The sequence below is a fragment of the Aspergillus candidus genome (genome assembly GCF_002847045.1).
Source record: "Aspergillus candidus strain CBS 102.13 unplaced genomic scaffold BDW47scaffold_102, whole genome shotgun sequence".
NCBI classification, from domain to species: domain Eukaryota; kingdom Fungi; phylum Ascomycota; class Eurotiomycetes; order Eurotiales; family Aspergillaceae; genus Aspergillus; species Aspergillus candidus.
This window is the reverse complement of record NW_020194107.1, coordinates 26,560-41,118: the sequence shown is the minus strand read 5'-3', so window position 1 is coordinate 41,118 and position 14,559 is coordinate 26,560. Positions and strand designations below refer to the sequence as shown.

Sequence of the window (14,559 nt, the reverse complement as noted above, 5' to 3'; positions counted from 1 at the left end):
AAAAAAAAAAAAAAAAAGGGAAAATGATAATAATAATAATAAAAAAAGGAGACGGTTAGAAAAAGGACGATTCCAGACCTGATTCCGATCGGAGAAAACCAGGCCTAATTTAGTTGATTTAGTTGATGTACTGATGTAGTTCCTTCCAGCTGGAGCTGTTAGCTGGTCACCCAGCGAACAAGATCCGAGAGCTGTGTCTCGACTGGTGTTGCGGAGGGGACTAGACAGAATGTCGACTCCTTAATTGCAGTAGTCGTCACCCACTGAGTGGCTGTCGTAATAGATAGATAGATAGATAGACAGTAGTATAGGATAGGACTACCTCCCACCCGACCACTATAGGAGATTACCGTATGGTTATGGAAGAAAACGATCCAGGAGCCGATCGTGGACAAGTCTCGGGGAGGGTTAATCTTGTAGCCCCACCGGTCTAAGAGCCACTAAAATGATATAGGGAGGATCAAGAGAGAGAGAGAGAGAGAGAGAGAGAGGGAGGGAGGTATAGGGGGGATATCTCCGCGGGTTGATGGTTAAAGAGGAAGAGAAGACAAAACAATGGATAGAGGAGAAGTTTTCTCTCTTCAAGAGCGATCGAACCAGATAAAGAGGAGCATTTGATGAGGGGTAGAGGAGATCGATCCTTGGATTTGGTGATAACCACTGGACTGACGCTTGCGGATGACGTCTACGCCAGCTTAACCCTTTAAGCTCTGGGATGCGACGGTAGGACGGATCACCAATGACTTCCGATGGAACGGAATCTCCGGGAGAGAAGTGGGCAGTTTCTAATGGTTGTTGTGATTCTTCACGATTGGAATCAATGGTCGAGAGTGAGTTCAGTTGCAAATGAGCTATACAGATAGATAGGATAGTAAAAGAGTAGAAGTCATATCTAGATTGGTATTTCTCTAGTGCTCGATAGGTGAGAAGCCGGTGGCAGGAGTACCGAAACCGGGCATGTATTGATAGAATGTATTTTACAACGTCTCCCCCCCTTTTCTGGATTGTTTCTTACAAGGTGGTATAATTAGGATGCTCACTAACTGCTACTAGTTTGTCATACTGAATGATTCTGGCGTGGGATAATCTAAAGGAAATGATGTTTTATCCTTATTACCTACACGTTGTAGTTAATTATAGCAATGAATAGTAACCATTGCTTGCAATATTCTCGATCTCTAGTTACAGAGGTGGCTAGTTATACCTGGTAGCAGGTATTGATATGCTGTAAGACCCCGTACTAGGTAGACATGCCTAGCCACCGCGTCGTTCATCACAGCCCCTTGGGCACCAGCCAGCAGCAAACTGGACGTTAGGCTGTGCAAGCATGTCCCAGTACTGTACAAGCACAAGCACAAGTACAAGTACAAGTATAGGCAAAGCACAACAAGACCAGTATAAGGTAGAACCTGCATAAGTACCGAAGCCCTCCATTATTACCACCCGTAATAAAAAAACTATGTGGCTGTGGAGGCGTCTTGGCGGGAGACTGAAAAGAACTGGGGCGAGGAGTCGGACCCATGGAGGATCCATTCCATTCCAATCCAATCCAATCCAATCATCCATTGCTCTGGGTTCAAGGAATGGATGGATGGATCCCCCAAGTCCTCATCATCGAGTAAATCATCCTTCTAGCGTCGGCACAAATCGTTCTGCTCGTCTTCGATGGAGTCCCCCTTTTCCCCTCCTGTCTTTTTTTTGCTTTCCAGCCCAGTGGCGACTTGTTCTTCCCCCCCAAATTAATAATAAAATAGTAAAATAAGCTAATACCGTTAGTAAGAAAAAGGAGAAGCGTTCGTTTGATTGACAGTGGCACTTTTTCCTCTTTGGGAATACCAAGATTCTCAACGTCATGCACTGTTCATCTTTCTTCGAACGCCGATCAACTAGGTAACCACCATGCCTCACAGGATTATGTCGAATAGTATCAGGGGAGGGCTCAAGCCCCAGTTCAGTTGACAATGGCGATGGATGGATATATTTAGGTTTCCATGATTCAGCTCACGATGCTCTTTGTCCGCACATCTTATTCAAGATCGAACGTCATCCCGGGCATGTCGGGTAGGGAACCAACCCATGATAATGATACCATCGACCTGAAGAAGCCATTGCGATCCGTGGATAGATTTCCCAGGGCAGCCTCCTTGTCTTGGCCCCATCCCAGCCGAAAGTCAAGCGCATCATCATTGTGTTTTTGACTCCAGAGTAGACCCGGCTTTCAGAACCACATCCACATCCACATCCACATCCCTCACCCTTCAATGTCTGGGTCTGGAGACGATGAATGCTGGATGTCCTAATCCATTCATAGATCGATCAATGGGCTCTTCCATCTGAAATTAACACCCGAGATTTACCCCTACCAGCAGGTGATATCATATGTGCTCCATTCCCCTGCGTCCTTGAATAATCGGGCCCAATAGATTGACCGAGCCTATGAAGTGCCCTCTGGAGAATCAAATTAGATTGGTTGGTTAGGTAAACTCTGGGGTTGTTGTCGCTGGCCCGGGGTAATGGGTTTGCACTATACTCCGTACAAGGTGGGTAATTAATATATGCCATGTACGGAATATATCTCAAACATTTCTCACAAGGGTAGCTCCTGCTTCAATCTATACGAGTACGGAGTACGGAGTCCTTGGGGATATTGTGCCTGAGGCAACAATAACAATGTCGGGCTTACTCATCACCGATGATTTGATAACCGCGACCCCTGATTGGCGGGAGCACCCACCTGGATTCCAACGGTATCAGCAACGCTGGGAGGTGTAGATCATGGTGGAAGGTCTTGACCGACTCCAGTAAATTAGAATAGATATCTGCATCATAGCTATCTCTTACAGGAACATAGACGCGGTCAAAACGCACAGCCAGACCCCTAATCATACCCACCAAGTCCTTGCTACTGGCCTGCAGATGGTCCACTCTCCCCCTCGCAGATACTCTGACGTACTGCGATCAGATTGTGAAAGCCGTCGTTCACCGAGTTTGCACTGTGCTGCTATGGGACAGGCCAGGTCTCCTTTTTCTTTTGGGAATTGTAGATAAATTGTGCGTATGTTTGGGAGATGTACTGGCACTTGACCCATGCTCCGCCATGCCTGACCGTGTATGGAGGAATACTAAGGAGAGAGAAAAAAAAAAAGAAATCTTTATTGGTAGTTATGCCGCGGAATGGCAATTGACATGATATAAGGGTGGTTTTACACAAAAGAGACGGACGGGAAACGGGCAGAACGGAAGAACATGATTTCAGACCGGATTATATTCATGAGGCCGGGGCCTGAGTTGTGGGAACATCGATGCCATACGCCTCCTTGATTCTCTCTCGTCGTCGCTCCGCATATCCGGGGCCGTAGACGCCTGGAACATGTCAGCAAGGCGTCACATCAATTACATGGTCGACGCAAATAGACTTACCGCGTCCCTCGCCCAATTGAGCAACGGTCTCCTCCCCGGAAGTCCGGTAGGCCTTCCGGAGCTGTTGCCGACGATCAAACTCATCCTCTGTGCTTCCCCTGTTGTAACCCCACAGCGATCCGCCCGTGAACTCGAAGGCGCCCATGGAGGCGGCCAGGGCGGCACCGTATCCCAGAAGAGCGGGGAAGGAGCGGGCTGCAGAACGGTTAGACTGAATATCCAGCAATTGAGAGACAACAAACAAGGTGAAATTGACGAACCCTTTAGTCCCAGAATCGCACCAGAGAAGAAACCGCCAATTGCGACGTTCCAGTGGTCGTCCGTCTCCCGCAGGTTGGCCGATGCGTTCTTCGCGAACTCGTAGGTACCTCCCATGGCGGCTAGAATGAAGCGGGGTCAGCCACAGGCACAAATATCCAAGCATCTCCGTCCCCAGTTGTTCGCATACCGAAAACTCCAATGGTGCTGCCGCTACGAACGAACACACCAAAGGGTCCAACATTCTTCCGGGTGAGGGTGTTCTGGACGGCCGAAGCAAAGAGACCCGCGCCAGCTGTCAGCATGGACGTCTTCAATGCCCTCTGAACAGTAGGCTTGGGGTGATAGGTGTGCTCCTCCGTGTGTGTGGCCATGGTGGCGGATGGCTGGGTGAGAAATAACTCGACTTGATTGCGTATAGAGAGCGAGTAGGTTCGCGGTCGAGGACGTTTCCGATCGAATTTGGGACGTCGTACTTTCTGCCAACGCACACCGCCTACCCCGGCTTCCCGTGGAGCTTCATGCAATGACCGCCGGGAGGAAAGAAGACATGGTCATGCGCTTCTAGTCATTCTCGACTGATGGTTTTTATTCCTCATTGCAAGCTCGCTTTGTCCTTCTTTCTCTCTTCTTTATATATTGTTACCTAAGGCTTTTGCCACGTCTTGCGACCAGACATCATCGCTGTAGGGTGGGGTTGTTGAATTAAACACGCCCCCAGCTTGCCGCCCGCTCCCACTCCCCACCATTGATTTGCCAGTCTGCTGCTACCTTCGAGCTTGACTGGTTCTATTGAAGGTTGATTTGAGACATATAACACCATTACGGGAAAGACCGGTTGGACTGATATTGGATGTCGGTTTTTAAATCATTGTAGATCCCGCCTGGATTCTGTGGTTTGGTCCTCTGACTCTTGTGAACTGAGCTCAGAGGTACCGATCCATGTCGTCGCTTCAGAGGTCAGGTACGTGCGATAAGGGTTTCCCCCATGGCATACAACACATTGGTGATGATGGAATCTAACCCGGAGATACCCTGTTCAGGCAAGACTGCCCCGCGGCTTGTCCAAGACATCCGCGACTACGACCCGGCTCATCCCCCAAGCAGCGGCCGCAATCTACTTGCAGACGTCCCTCCGGTTTTTCCTGGAGACTACCATGGACCGCGCGAATACAGTTCCCCGTCAACATGTCACCACGATTATAGGCTTAAGACCGCTCAAAGTTTCCTACAAAAAGCGGATCAGAAGGGCAGCTCCGGGGCCCCAACCAGGGTGTCCGCATTCTGCTACAAGTGCCGATATCACCTGGAGGTGAAGGTGACCTCAAATCCGGGAATCGGTCACTCCGGCCAGTTTCCTTCCGATCATATCCATCACTTGGTTTACAACTCAGGGAGACACAAAGGCGGGCCATCCCCAGAAGAGATCACTTCCAAAGGACAGACCGCGGAGACCTTCAATTATGGATGTTCTTACTTCACCTGTCCCGCCGCAGTCACGGTACGGGTGACCTCTCCTGTTTTAGACCACCGATCGGTGCAACTCTTGACCGATCCGGAATTGTTGAAAACGCGTGCGGAGGAAGCTGTTGCGGCGTATTCCGAACACATGGAAGGGATTGGTGCACCTCAACCGATCGCCGTCCTCCTCACTCTGCGCACCTACCTCAGTAATGCTCTCCACGACCCGCAGCAGAACAAGTCAATCAAAGCGACCAATAAGCGGTTTATGTCATGTTTCGGCACCGAAGGGCAGCCATGTAAAGAACTGCTAGAATCCCTGGGGTTCAGTGTCAAGGTATGGCGTCTCAGTGCTTACCCTGGCCACAATGTTACTGATGACTTGCATAGGACAGGGAATTCTGGGAACCCCCTCGGCCGAGCGCTTGGGCGGAGTTTCCTTACCGCGATCAGCAGAAGATATTCCTTGACGATGTTATCCATGAACTCTGCGCACTCATAGACCAGCGGCCATTGATGGAGAAGAAAGGAAACCAGATTAAAGATTCCTATACCCCAGCTCTAGAGAGCTTGCTTGGTGCACTTGATGCTTATAACTGTATGTCCATGGTTTGCCACCTGTGAACTGCAATCCTAACCTAGTATCTAGATCCACCGTCACCGCGGTCGAGTGAATTTCAAATGGCATCCGGACCGTTCGTTCCCCTGTTGAACCATTGTCAAGAGGAAACAAAATTGACCAAAATATAGCTATTATGAAGACCTGGGTGTCGTCGAAGACATGTCCTCAGCTGCGATCATCGAAGCCTTCAATCGCCAGATATCCGTGGATCCGGAAAGAACCTCTCTCTATCTTCAATGTTTAAGGTCTATTGGCCATTTAAGAGGAGGGGATGATGGGAGTGTTATCGACCAGGCTGTACAACTTGCTTACGCAGAAGGGAAATATACCGATGACGACATCGCCTCTGCTTACAAGTATTTCGGACTCCAACATGATGACGCGTGGCTCACCGAGGAGAACATTATCGGGAAATTTTATGCCTTCTTGGGAGCTACCACTAGTTCCCAGGAGACCGAAGTTCGCCGGCAATTGTGGAGGATAGGTGACAGCAGAAGGAGCGAGCGAATCAAGTCAGCAGCAGAAGACCGTATGTCTCTTTCTACATCTGCCCCTGTCGGGCCAGATACCACCTTTGTTTCTGAAATGCTGACCGGCGCTATAGGGGTGGCCACTGCGGAACAAGCTCAGGTATACCTCGGGGTCAGCAGCGATACGCCTGATGATTTCGTCATGACCATGTATACCACCAAGGTACAGGATAGGCAGACCGTATCGCAGATGGATCTCTTGACTGACTTTCTCCCAGATCAATGACAGTCCTACAAGCAGAGATCTCGCTCGGCGAGCCATCGAGCTTATTGCAGAGTCACGAAATTCACAAGCCCTCAAGCACTTCCTTCAGACTGGCGAAACGACTGCTGGTCAGATGGATGTTGCCGATGCATATCGTCTTCTTCAGATTCCAGACCGCACTGTCGATGAGAGCGCAATCATGGCGGCATACACTATCTGCGTGAATGAAGCTCCTGCACAAGTTGAAACATACAACCAAGCCTTGAGCCTAATCGCAAATGACAAAGAAAGCCCTATGCTCCGCAGTATGATTTCGGGCTCGGCAGACAAGCCGGACCGCAACATGTCGCAATGGCCCGTGGGATTGCACAATATTGGCAACACTTGTTACTTAAACAGCCTGCTGCAGTTTTATTATTCAGTGCAACCATTCCGCAACATGGTCCTGGACTTTGAGAATTATCGGATGGAGCTGGGCGATGACGAGGATTTCTCAAAGAAGGTAGGGTCTCGCAAAGTGTCGAAGAAGGAGGTGGAGCGCTCCCAGAGATGTAAGCACCGTATCACTTGACCTATGCATGTCGCCAAGTTACTGACTTCCTACGCCCAGTCCTTCGTGAACTTCGAATCCTATTTCAAGACATGATGACCTCGCCCAAATCCTTCGTCACGCCGGGCCGGGAATTGGCACGGTTGACGTTGATTAGCCCGTCGAATGAAGCCGCCATCCGTCGCCGCTCGACCATCTCTGCTAGTCAGCCTGCTGCTATTGGAGAGATTAACGGATTGCCGATTTTGGGACCACAGGGGCCTCCGCAGACAGCCACCACCGGCAGTGAACCCAAAGATCTTGTGCCTTTAGGAGTCGAAAGGTTTCAGCGTTCAGCAACGAGCGACGGGGACAGCGAAGCAACATTGGTCGCGGACGGTCCCAAAAACGCAGCCCCTCTTGCCAAAAACGATGACAAGGAGAATGAAGCACCAGCTGCCGACACGGTCATGACTGACGTTCAGTCTGAGCCCACCCCAAAAGCGGCAGAGGAAGTATCCCCCTCATCTCAGCCGTCGGCGACGGAGCAGATGCCTGCACTCCCTGATCAGCCGCCGCCGGTGCCTCCACGCCCGACACTGCAGCTTGACCCCCAAAAGCAGCTCATCGAAGAAGTGGAGATCGGAGCCCAGCAGGATGTAACGGAAGTCATCAACAATGTGCTTTTCCAAAGTCAATGTGCGATCCGGCCGACTTCGATCGCACCCGATGGCGAACAAGTCGACCTTGTGAAAGATCTGTTTTACGGACAAACAAGGTCGTACATTCTTTCTGGAGAGAACACGCGTTCGAAGGATGAACGATGGTGCGATATCAAGGTCGACGTGGCAACCGGGTCTCGTGATATCTATGCGGCCATAGATGGAGCCTTTGACATCCAGAATGTCAATGTCGAGAACACCGTGGCAGAGCAATTTGGCGCCATCAGCAAACTGCCCCCTGTCCTGCAGATCCAAGTGCAACGGGTCCAGTTTGATCCGACAACGAAACGATCATTCAAATCCACGCACCACCTGGATCTGAAGGAGACTATCTACCTAGACCGATACATGGACACTTCTACGCAGTCGGAAATCATGCAACGGCGCCAGCAATGCTGGCAATGGAAGAGCAAATTGAAAGAACTTGAAGCTCGCCGGGAACAGCTGCTGCGGAAAAATGTGCGGATTCCCATACCCTAAAAGAAAGACAAAAACTTATCTCTAACTGCTGCTTCAGGAATCCGATGGTCTTGACCTGCCCACTCTGTTCGATACTGCCAAGGAGGTTCTAGAAGACCTCAACTCTATGAAAGAAAGCCCCGAAAGTACGCAAGATGCCATCGACATCAACCCCGAGTTAATGCCCGAACTCGGCCAACTTTCCCAAATCGCGAGGGCGGAAATTAAATGTAAGACATCCTCGCCTGTCCACGATGTGGTTACTGGGCGGACGGTATGCTAACTGGGTGCAGACATTGAGCACGAGATTCAGAACACGCAGACCATGATATCCAGCCAGTTTGTTGATTTCAAGCACCTGGCCTATCGGCTGTTTGCGGTCTTCGTCCACTCCGGTACCGTTTCCTTTGGTCACTATTACATCTACATTTACGACTTCAAGCAAGACATCTGGCGCAAGTACAACGACGAATACGTGACCGAGGTCCAAAACCTTGACGAGATCTTCAAGAGTCAAGACCGCCAGAACCCCCCGACCCCGTACTTCCTCGTCTACGTCAACGATACCATGAAGGATCGTCTTGCCAGTCCCGTCTGCCGAGAGATGGTTGACACTCCGCCCAACGCCTCCCATCAGTCCGATAGCCATGCCATGGAAGGGGTTACCGCGACCGGCGGGGGACCGCCGGCCCCCACGGAGGATACGGACATGAACCCCCCGCCATACGATGCGGCCTGGGCCGGCAAAGGGGCATCAGGTACGGCAGATGACACCCACATGGGAGATCCGGAGACGAAGACCGTCAACGCCGAAAGCAGCTGGACAAATACTGGAAGGCAGAGCAGTGACACTAACAGGCCTCGTGTACAGTGGTAGGCCCTGAGACGAAATCACCAATGCTGGCTGCCCCTCCGAACCCTCTGAAGCGGAAGAGTGTGGACTGGGGGGTGAGTTCCGGTCCGATCGATCGGAACTTGGGGTGAGCCGGACCTTGAACGGACGGTCCCCTTTGGGGTGCTCACCATCTACCGTGACGTGACAAACGATCAGAATAGGGAAAAGTTGACATTGCCCCTGCACATTTGAAAGCATTCGCATGTTCATTCTCTCTCCCAGGTGGTTTGCTCACCTTGCGGTATCGGAGTGGGCTTGCTGGGATATGAATAATGATGTTCGGCTCTGGTTTTACGCTTGGGCGGAACTTATGACTACTACATTGCTGTTGTAGATACTTGTTGATACCATCACGACTGCCGATGATGTTTATGAATACATATCACTATGAGTCCATCACAATTTACATACCATCTTCTTATACGGAGTACTGGCGAGATAGAATCCTGGATACCATTGAGACTATATGTATACACGTGACCGCAGGCGGGCCGCGGATCGGATCGGAAAGCGGCAGCCAGTCAGCCACAGTTTGCAATCGGGAGTCGATATCGGCAGTGGATCCAGGCATCCATACCTCACTTGCAAGCCATTATGGGTCTCTCCTAGTGCTTGAGAAGCAAGAAACAGAACCATTGACACAGATAGACCAATCCTACACAATTATCCACACGAACGATGGTTCATTGTAGTGATTACATAAGCAGCTGCAGGCAAGTGCGGGGAAGATTCCGGGGACTCAGCCGGTTACTTTCCGCAACTCCGCGTCAAACCGCTGTTTCGCTTTCTCCCCCGGATTTATAGACGGGTTGGTTTCTTTCTCCTCACTGACATCTTGTATTTTTCCACGGATGTGTGTTTCATATTTCAAACATCTAGTTGGAACTGTATTAAAACTGTGGTGTTGAGCTGCATTATTGGGAGGATTTGAACTATTTTGCATCTTCAAATCCCATACTTGAGTCACGTTCAGTATGCCTTCTCAAGTGGCGACGTGTTTGCGGTTTGCGAGGCAGTTTTCTGCTGATCCGAGCAAGGTGTGTTACATGTCCTTGGATACTCCAAGAAAGAAATGAGGGGAAACGACTGACATGACCCTGTTCAGCATCAACGCTTCCTGGCGCGGGCCTTCTCCAGTAGCGTCCGTCGACCTGAAATCAACAAGGTGTTCTCGTCCGCAGATGTCGCGATCAAGGACATGAAGTCCAATTCGACCCTGCTGGCGGGCGGATTCGGTCTGTCCGGTGTGCCCGACACGCTGATCAATGCGGTGCGCGCCAAAGAGTCAATCACGGGCTTGACGGTCGTCAGCAACAACGCGGGAGTCGACGGAGCCGGCCTCGGTCTTCTCCTGCAGTCGAAGCAGATCCGCAAGATGATCGCCAGCTACGTCGGCGAGAATAAGACCTTCGAGCGCATGTACCTGACCGGCGAGATCGAGCTCGAGCTGACACCCCAGGGTACGCTCGCCGAGCGGTGTCGCTCCGGCGGCGCGGGCATTCCGGCCTTCTACACGCCCGCGGCGCTGGGTACGGTCGTGCAGACGGGCGAGCTGCCGCTGAAGCACAACCCCGACGGCACGGTGGCGCTGTACGGCGAGCCGCGCGACGTGAAAGTCTTCGACAAGAAGAGCTACGTCATGGAGGAGGCTATCAAGGGCGACTACGCCTTCGTCAAGGCCTACAAGGCCGACAAGCTCGGCAACTGCCAGTTCCGCTACTCAGCGGCGAACTTCAATGGTGCCATGGGCCGCAACGCTAAGATGACCATCGTCGAGGCCGAGCACATCGTCGAGCCTGGCGAGATCGAGCCCGCCGCTATCCACCTCCCCGGCATCTACGTCAAGCGCGTCGTGCAGAGCACCGCGCCCAAGAACATCGAGAAGTACACCTTCGCCAAGGACGAGGCCGAGAGCGCTGACGCCGCCGCCGCGCTGGGCAAGGGCGACACGGCCTCCAAGCGCGAGCGCATCGTGCGCCGCGCCGCCAAGGAGTTCAAGAACGGCATGTACGCTAACCTGGGAATCGGCATGCCCATGCTCGCGCCGAACTTCGTCGACCCCTCCGTCGAGGTGCAGTTGCAGTCTGAGAACGGTATCCTGGGCCTCGGTCCCTACCCCAAGAAGGGCCAGGAGGACCCGGATCTGATCAACGCGGGCAAGGAGACGGTCACGCTGCTGCCTGGCGCGGCTTGCTTTGGCAGCGACGAATCGTTTGGCATGATCCGCTCGGGCCGTATTGATCTGACGATTCTGGGCGCCATGCAAGTGAGCGCGCGAGGTGATCTGGCTAACTGTATATTTCCCTCTACCTTCCTCAACTCCCGATATCAAGAACTGTCTCACTAACACAAAATGACAGGGATGCTCCCCGGCAAAATCAAGGGCTTCGGCGGCGCCATGGACCTAGTGTCGAACCCGACCTCGACCAAGGTCGTCGTGACGATGGAGCACACCGACAAGAAGGGCAACCCGAAGATTGTCAAGCAGTGCGAGTTCCCGCTGACGGGCAAGACGTGCGTCAGCCGCATCATCACCGACCTGTGTGTGTTCGACGTTGACTTCACCTCGGGCTTGACGCTCGTGGAGCTGGCGGATGGGGTGACGGTTGATGAAGTGCGGAGTAAGACCGAGGCGCCGTTTCAGGTTGCTGAGGATGTGAAACCGATGCTGTAGTTTCTTGCTTTTTGTTGTTGATTTTTTCTCTTGCATGCTTGCATGGTTAGCATTTGGCTTGATTTAGTTGGTATATACTTATAACCTGGTGCACAAATAATTGTGAACAAGATATATCTTTTTTCATTAATTTATCAATTCCAATTCAGGGTGTCGTATCGTACACACAGTACTATAACTCTCCTAACATCAAAAATTACTCTTTTCTCCCCCCCAATAAATCACAATTACAACAATAGTAATACACCCAACCAAGCCCCAACCCAATCCCTAACATAACATAGTATACACCTCCCGATCTCTCCTCCTCCCCCTCTTCCTCTCAGCAGTAAAACTGAAGAAAGAGCACACCCCCTAAGTAAACCGAAACAGCCCCTTCACCTTCTTCCCCAACCGCCCCCACCAGTCGCGATTAGGCGCCTCGTCGAACTCGCGCACGAGGTCATCGTAGTGGTCTGGGTTACTGGCGGGGCGGCGCACGCGCGGGGGGACGGGGTAGCGACGGACGTAGCGGTCTTCGAGGAGGGAGGACAGGGCGTTGAGGGAGGATTCGGAGATTGGGGGGGGAGTTGTCGTGGATGTTGTGGTTTGCGATGGGGGGGAGGTGGCGGATTGAGGTTGTTGTGATTGGGGGAGGCGGGACTGGAGGAAGGATTGGACGGAGACGGAGGCCGGACGGACGTGGTCGGTTGGCCAGTGGGTGAGGAGGTGGGTGATTCGGTTCTGGGGTTGTTAGTTGGTGGATTGATTGATTGGGGGATTGGGGGCGTTGGAGGGTATAAAAGGTATTGGGGGCGTTGAAGGGTATAGTGGGTATGGAGGAAGGGACGGATGGATGGGTATGGATAGAGAGAGGATGTATTTAGAAGAAAGAAGGAGACATACTGTTGGTTTAGACATGTTGAAGTGGGTGAGGATGATTGACTTGAATGATATCAAGTGAAGCTCAAGAGAGATACCGAGATAGATAAGAATCTAACCGTCATCACGGGATCTGCGGCGGATTGGTCAGAGGTGCCCCAGGCAGCCCATCCGGCTCACTTCATTCTTCCCTTCCCTCTCCATCATCCTCCTGTCTCTCTCTTTCCCATCATCCTCTTTCATCGTCACCCTCACTCCCTCTTTTTCCTTTTTTGATTTCGTCCTTTCTCTTCCCTTTCTTTTGTCTGTGATCCACTGTGGTCGGCTCTCTCCTTTTGCTCAAACCTCGCGGATCCCTTGCCGGACTGGTCGCCTCCCGCTCGTCTCGTCATGAGTTCGCAGCGGTACCAACGGGTATGCCTCTCTAATTCTGATTCTGCGATATGGTATAGGATACGTCTGAATTCGTCTAACACTAATCAGGTCAATCCCCACGAGGTCGACGAAGATCCGAATTCCCAATCCTCCATTCCCTTGCGACCAGACCAGACTCCCTCTTCGCCCCCGCCTTCCTTCCGCTCTCGATCCTCCTCCTTCTCCTCCAGACGCCTCCTCCACGATGACCCCAACCGATCGAATGCCGACCAGACTCTGGCGGATGCGTTCGATGACAGCAGCGACTCCGATTCCGACCACGAGCCCGATGATCGTCAGCGCTTAATGCGGGCCCAGCCCGACTCCCGACCGGTGGCGGATACCCTCAGCACCAATATACCTGTTGCCTCATCGTCGGGCGGCAACAGCGAACAGCAACAGTCACAGTCGGGTGGATCGCAGAGTTCGGGAATTTTACGGAGACCGACGATGTTGCCATTCCTGGGGTCGACCGGTTCATCTGCCAACCGGGTCGTCACCTCGTCCAATGACGGCGTCTTTGCGAACCTGGCGGCCAAGCCCGAACGGGGTGAGAAGAGCGAAGATCTGCCTCCCGTATGTATCTCTTTTACCCAATAGAAGGCTCTCTGCTGACGGTCGGGATAGTCATATGAAGAAGCAGCCGCCGATGCGACTCCGCCTTATTGGGAGACGACGATCCTGGCACCCGGATTCTCGTCCGACGAGGTATTTGTGGACGGCTTACCGGTCGGATCCGTCTTCTCGTTTGTCTGGAATGCCATGATTTCCATGTCCTTCCAGCTGGTCGGCTTCCTCCTGACCTACCTCCTGCACACCACACACGCCGCGAAGAACGGCAGCCGGGCGGGTCTCGGCCTGACCCTGGTGCAATATGGGTTTTATATGAAGGGGGGCAGCGACCCTCAGGGCGAGGATGGTGACGCAGATTATGTGACGCCGCCGGACCCCAACAGCCACACCTTCGACCCGGACTCGGTGAACGGCCGAGGGGATGGCGGGGCTGGGGGTGGTGCGCCGTCCGGCATCTCCACGAGCGAATGGATCTCCTACGTCTTGATGATTGTCGGTTGGTTTATCTTGATCCGGGCCATCAGTGATTTTCTACGGGCTCGCCGTCACGAGCAGCTGGTCTTGCAGAGCCCAGAGCGCGGACTCAACGTCCCGATCATCGCGGAGGGCGAACGATCCGAGACCGTTGTGTGAGTTCCCACAGTCGTATCGCACAGTCGGAAACCGATCTGGATCTGTCGACTTCTGTGGATGAGGAGGGTCTAGCTTAGGAGCTCTGGAGCTACGGAGTTTTTCGTTCATTATTTTCCATTCATTGTTATTTCCCTTTTTTTTCTATTTTTTTTTATTCATGATCTGCTTTTTCTTCATGTGTTTGGTCGCTTTCTTGGAGGAACGGATGGACAATGGGCTTATTTTTTTCTTTCTTATTCGATAATATTCTCTTGGTGATTCCCTGTCAGCATCATCATCACCACCACACCACCGTGATTTTAT

The 14,559-nt window shown here is 52.2% G+C and overlaps 5 protein-coding genes across 5 annotated transcripts; 3 read left to right on the top strand and 2 right to left on the bottom strand.

The window, feature by feature from the left end:
- Positions 1 to 2,876: 2,876 nt before the first annotated feature.
- On the bottom strand, positions 2,877 to 4,213 carry BDW47DRAFT_114365 (Tim17/Tim22/Tim23/Pmp24 family protein). The gene is made up of 4 exons (XM_024814643.1): positions 3,869 to 4,213; positions 3,681 to 3,800; positions 3,421 to 3,615; positions 2,877 to 3,363 (listed from the first exon to the last, which is right to left on the bottom strand). Exons 1-4 carry the CDS (start codon positions 4,050 to 4,052, stop codon positions 3,269 to 3,271), a joined length of 594 nt encoding a protein of 197 aa, XP_024667247.1. The 5' UTR covers positions 4,053 to 4,213; the 3' UTR covers positions 2,877 to 3,268.
- A 54-nt stretch (positions 4,214 to 4,267) lies between these two features.
- BDW47DRAFT_130549 (ubiquitin-specific protease UBP2) lies at positions 4,268 to 9,083 on the top strand (the record flags this gene model as incomplete). The annotated part of the gene is made up of 10 exons (XM_024817130.1): positions 4,268 to 4,642; positions 4,722 to 5,476; positions 5,530 to 5,737; positions 5,789 to 5,834; positions 5,890 to 6,290; positions 6,366 to 6,454; positions 6,510 to 7,047; positions 7,107 to 8,206; positions 8,265 to 8,436; positions 8,500 to 9,083. The coding sequence occupies exons 1-10, from the start codon at positions 4,621 to 4,623 to the stop codon at positions 9,081 to 9,083; spliced, it is 3,915 nt and encodes a 1,304-aa protein (XP_024667246.1). The 5' UTR covers positions 4,268 to 4,620.
- A 992-nt stretch (positions 9,084 to 10,075) lies between these two features.
- BDW47DRAFT_121397 (3-oxoacid CoA-transferase) lies at positions 10,076 to 11,775 on the top strand (the record flags this gene model as incomplete). Its single annotated transcript, XM_024815620.1, has 3 exons — positions 10,076 to 10,138; positions 10,207 to 11,395; positions 11,462 to 11,775. The coding sequence occupies 3 exons, from the start codon at positions 10,076 to 10,078 to the stop codon at positions 11,773 to 11,775; spliced, it is 1,566 nt and encodes a 521-aa protein (XP_024667245.1).
- A 100-nt stretch (positions 11,776 to 11,875) lies between these two features.
- On the bottom strand, positions 11,876 to 12,692 carry BDW47DRAFT_114358 (ubiquinol-cytochrome c reductase complex assembly factor 2). Its single transcript, XM_024814642.1, has 2 exons — positions 12,661 to 12,692; positions 11,876 to 12,498 (listed from the first exon to the last, which is right to left on the bottom strand). The coding sequence occupies exons 1-2, from the start codon at positions 12,673 to 12,675 to the stop codon at positions 12,130 to 12,132; spliced, it is 384 nt and encodes a 127-aa protein (XP_024667244.1). The 5' UTR covers positions 12,676 to 12,692; the 3' UTR covers positions 11,876 to 12,129.
- A 160-nt stretch (positions 12,693 to 12,852) lies between these two features.
- BDW47DRAFT_6503 (metal homeostatis BSD2 family protein) lies at positions 12,853 to 14,473 on the top strand. Its single transcript, XM_024819526.1, has 3 exons — positions 12,853 to 13,050; positions 13,120 to 13,626; positions 13,678 to 14,473. The coding sequence occupies exons 1-3, from the start codon at positions 13,027 to 13,029 to the stop codon at positions 14,254 to 14,256; spliced, it is 1,110 nt and encodes a 369-aa protein (XP_024667243.1). The 5' UTR covers positions 12,853 to 13,026; the 3' UTR covers positions 14,257 to 14,473.
- Positions 14,474 to 14,559: the final 86 nt, after the last annotated feature.

Bases quoted from the DNA above. Each gene is read 5' to 3' on its own strand.
- BDW47DRAFT_114365 (XM_024814643.1), bottom strand. From the start codon at position 4,052: ATGGCCACACACACGGAGGAGCACACCTATCACCCCAAGCCTACTGTT. The intron at 3,801-3,868 runs GTATGCGAACAA...GCTTCATTCTAG, and splicing joins CAGCACCATTGGAGTTTTCG to CCGCCATGGGAGGTACCTAC. The intron at 3,364-3,420 runs GTAAGTCTATTT...GACATGTTCCAG, and splicing joins TCAATTGGGCGAGGGACGCG to GCGTCTACGGCCCCGGATAT.
- BDW47DRAFT_6503 (XM_024819526.1), top strand. From the start codon at position 13,027: ATGAGTTCGCAGCGGTACCAACGG. The intron at 13,051-13,119 runs GTATGCCTCTCT...AACACTAATCAG, and splicing joins GTTCGCAGCGGTACCAACGG to GTCAATCCCCACGAGGTCGA. The intron at 13,627-13,677 runs GTATGTATCTCT...CGGTCGGGATAG, and splicing joins AGAGCGAAGATCTGCCTCCC to TCATATGAAGAAGCAGCCGC.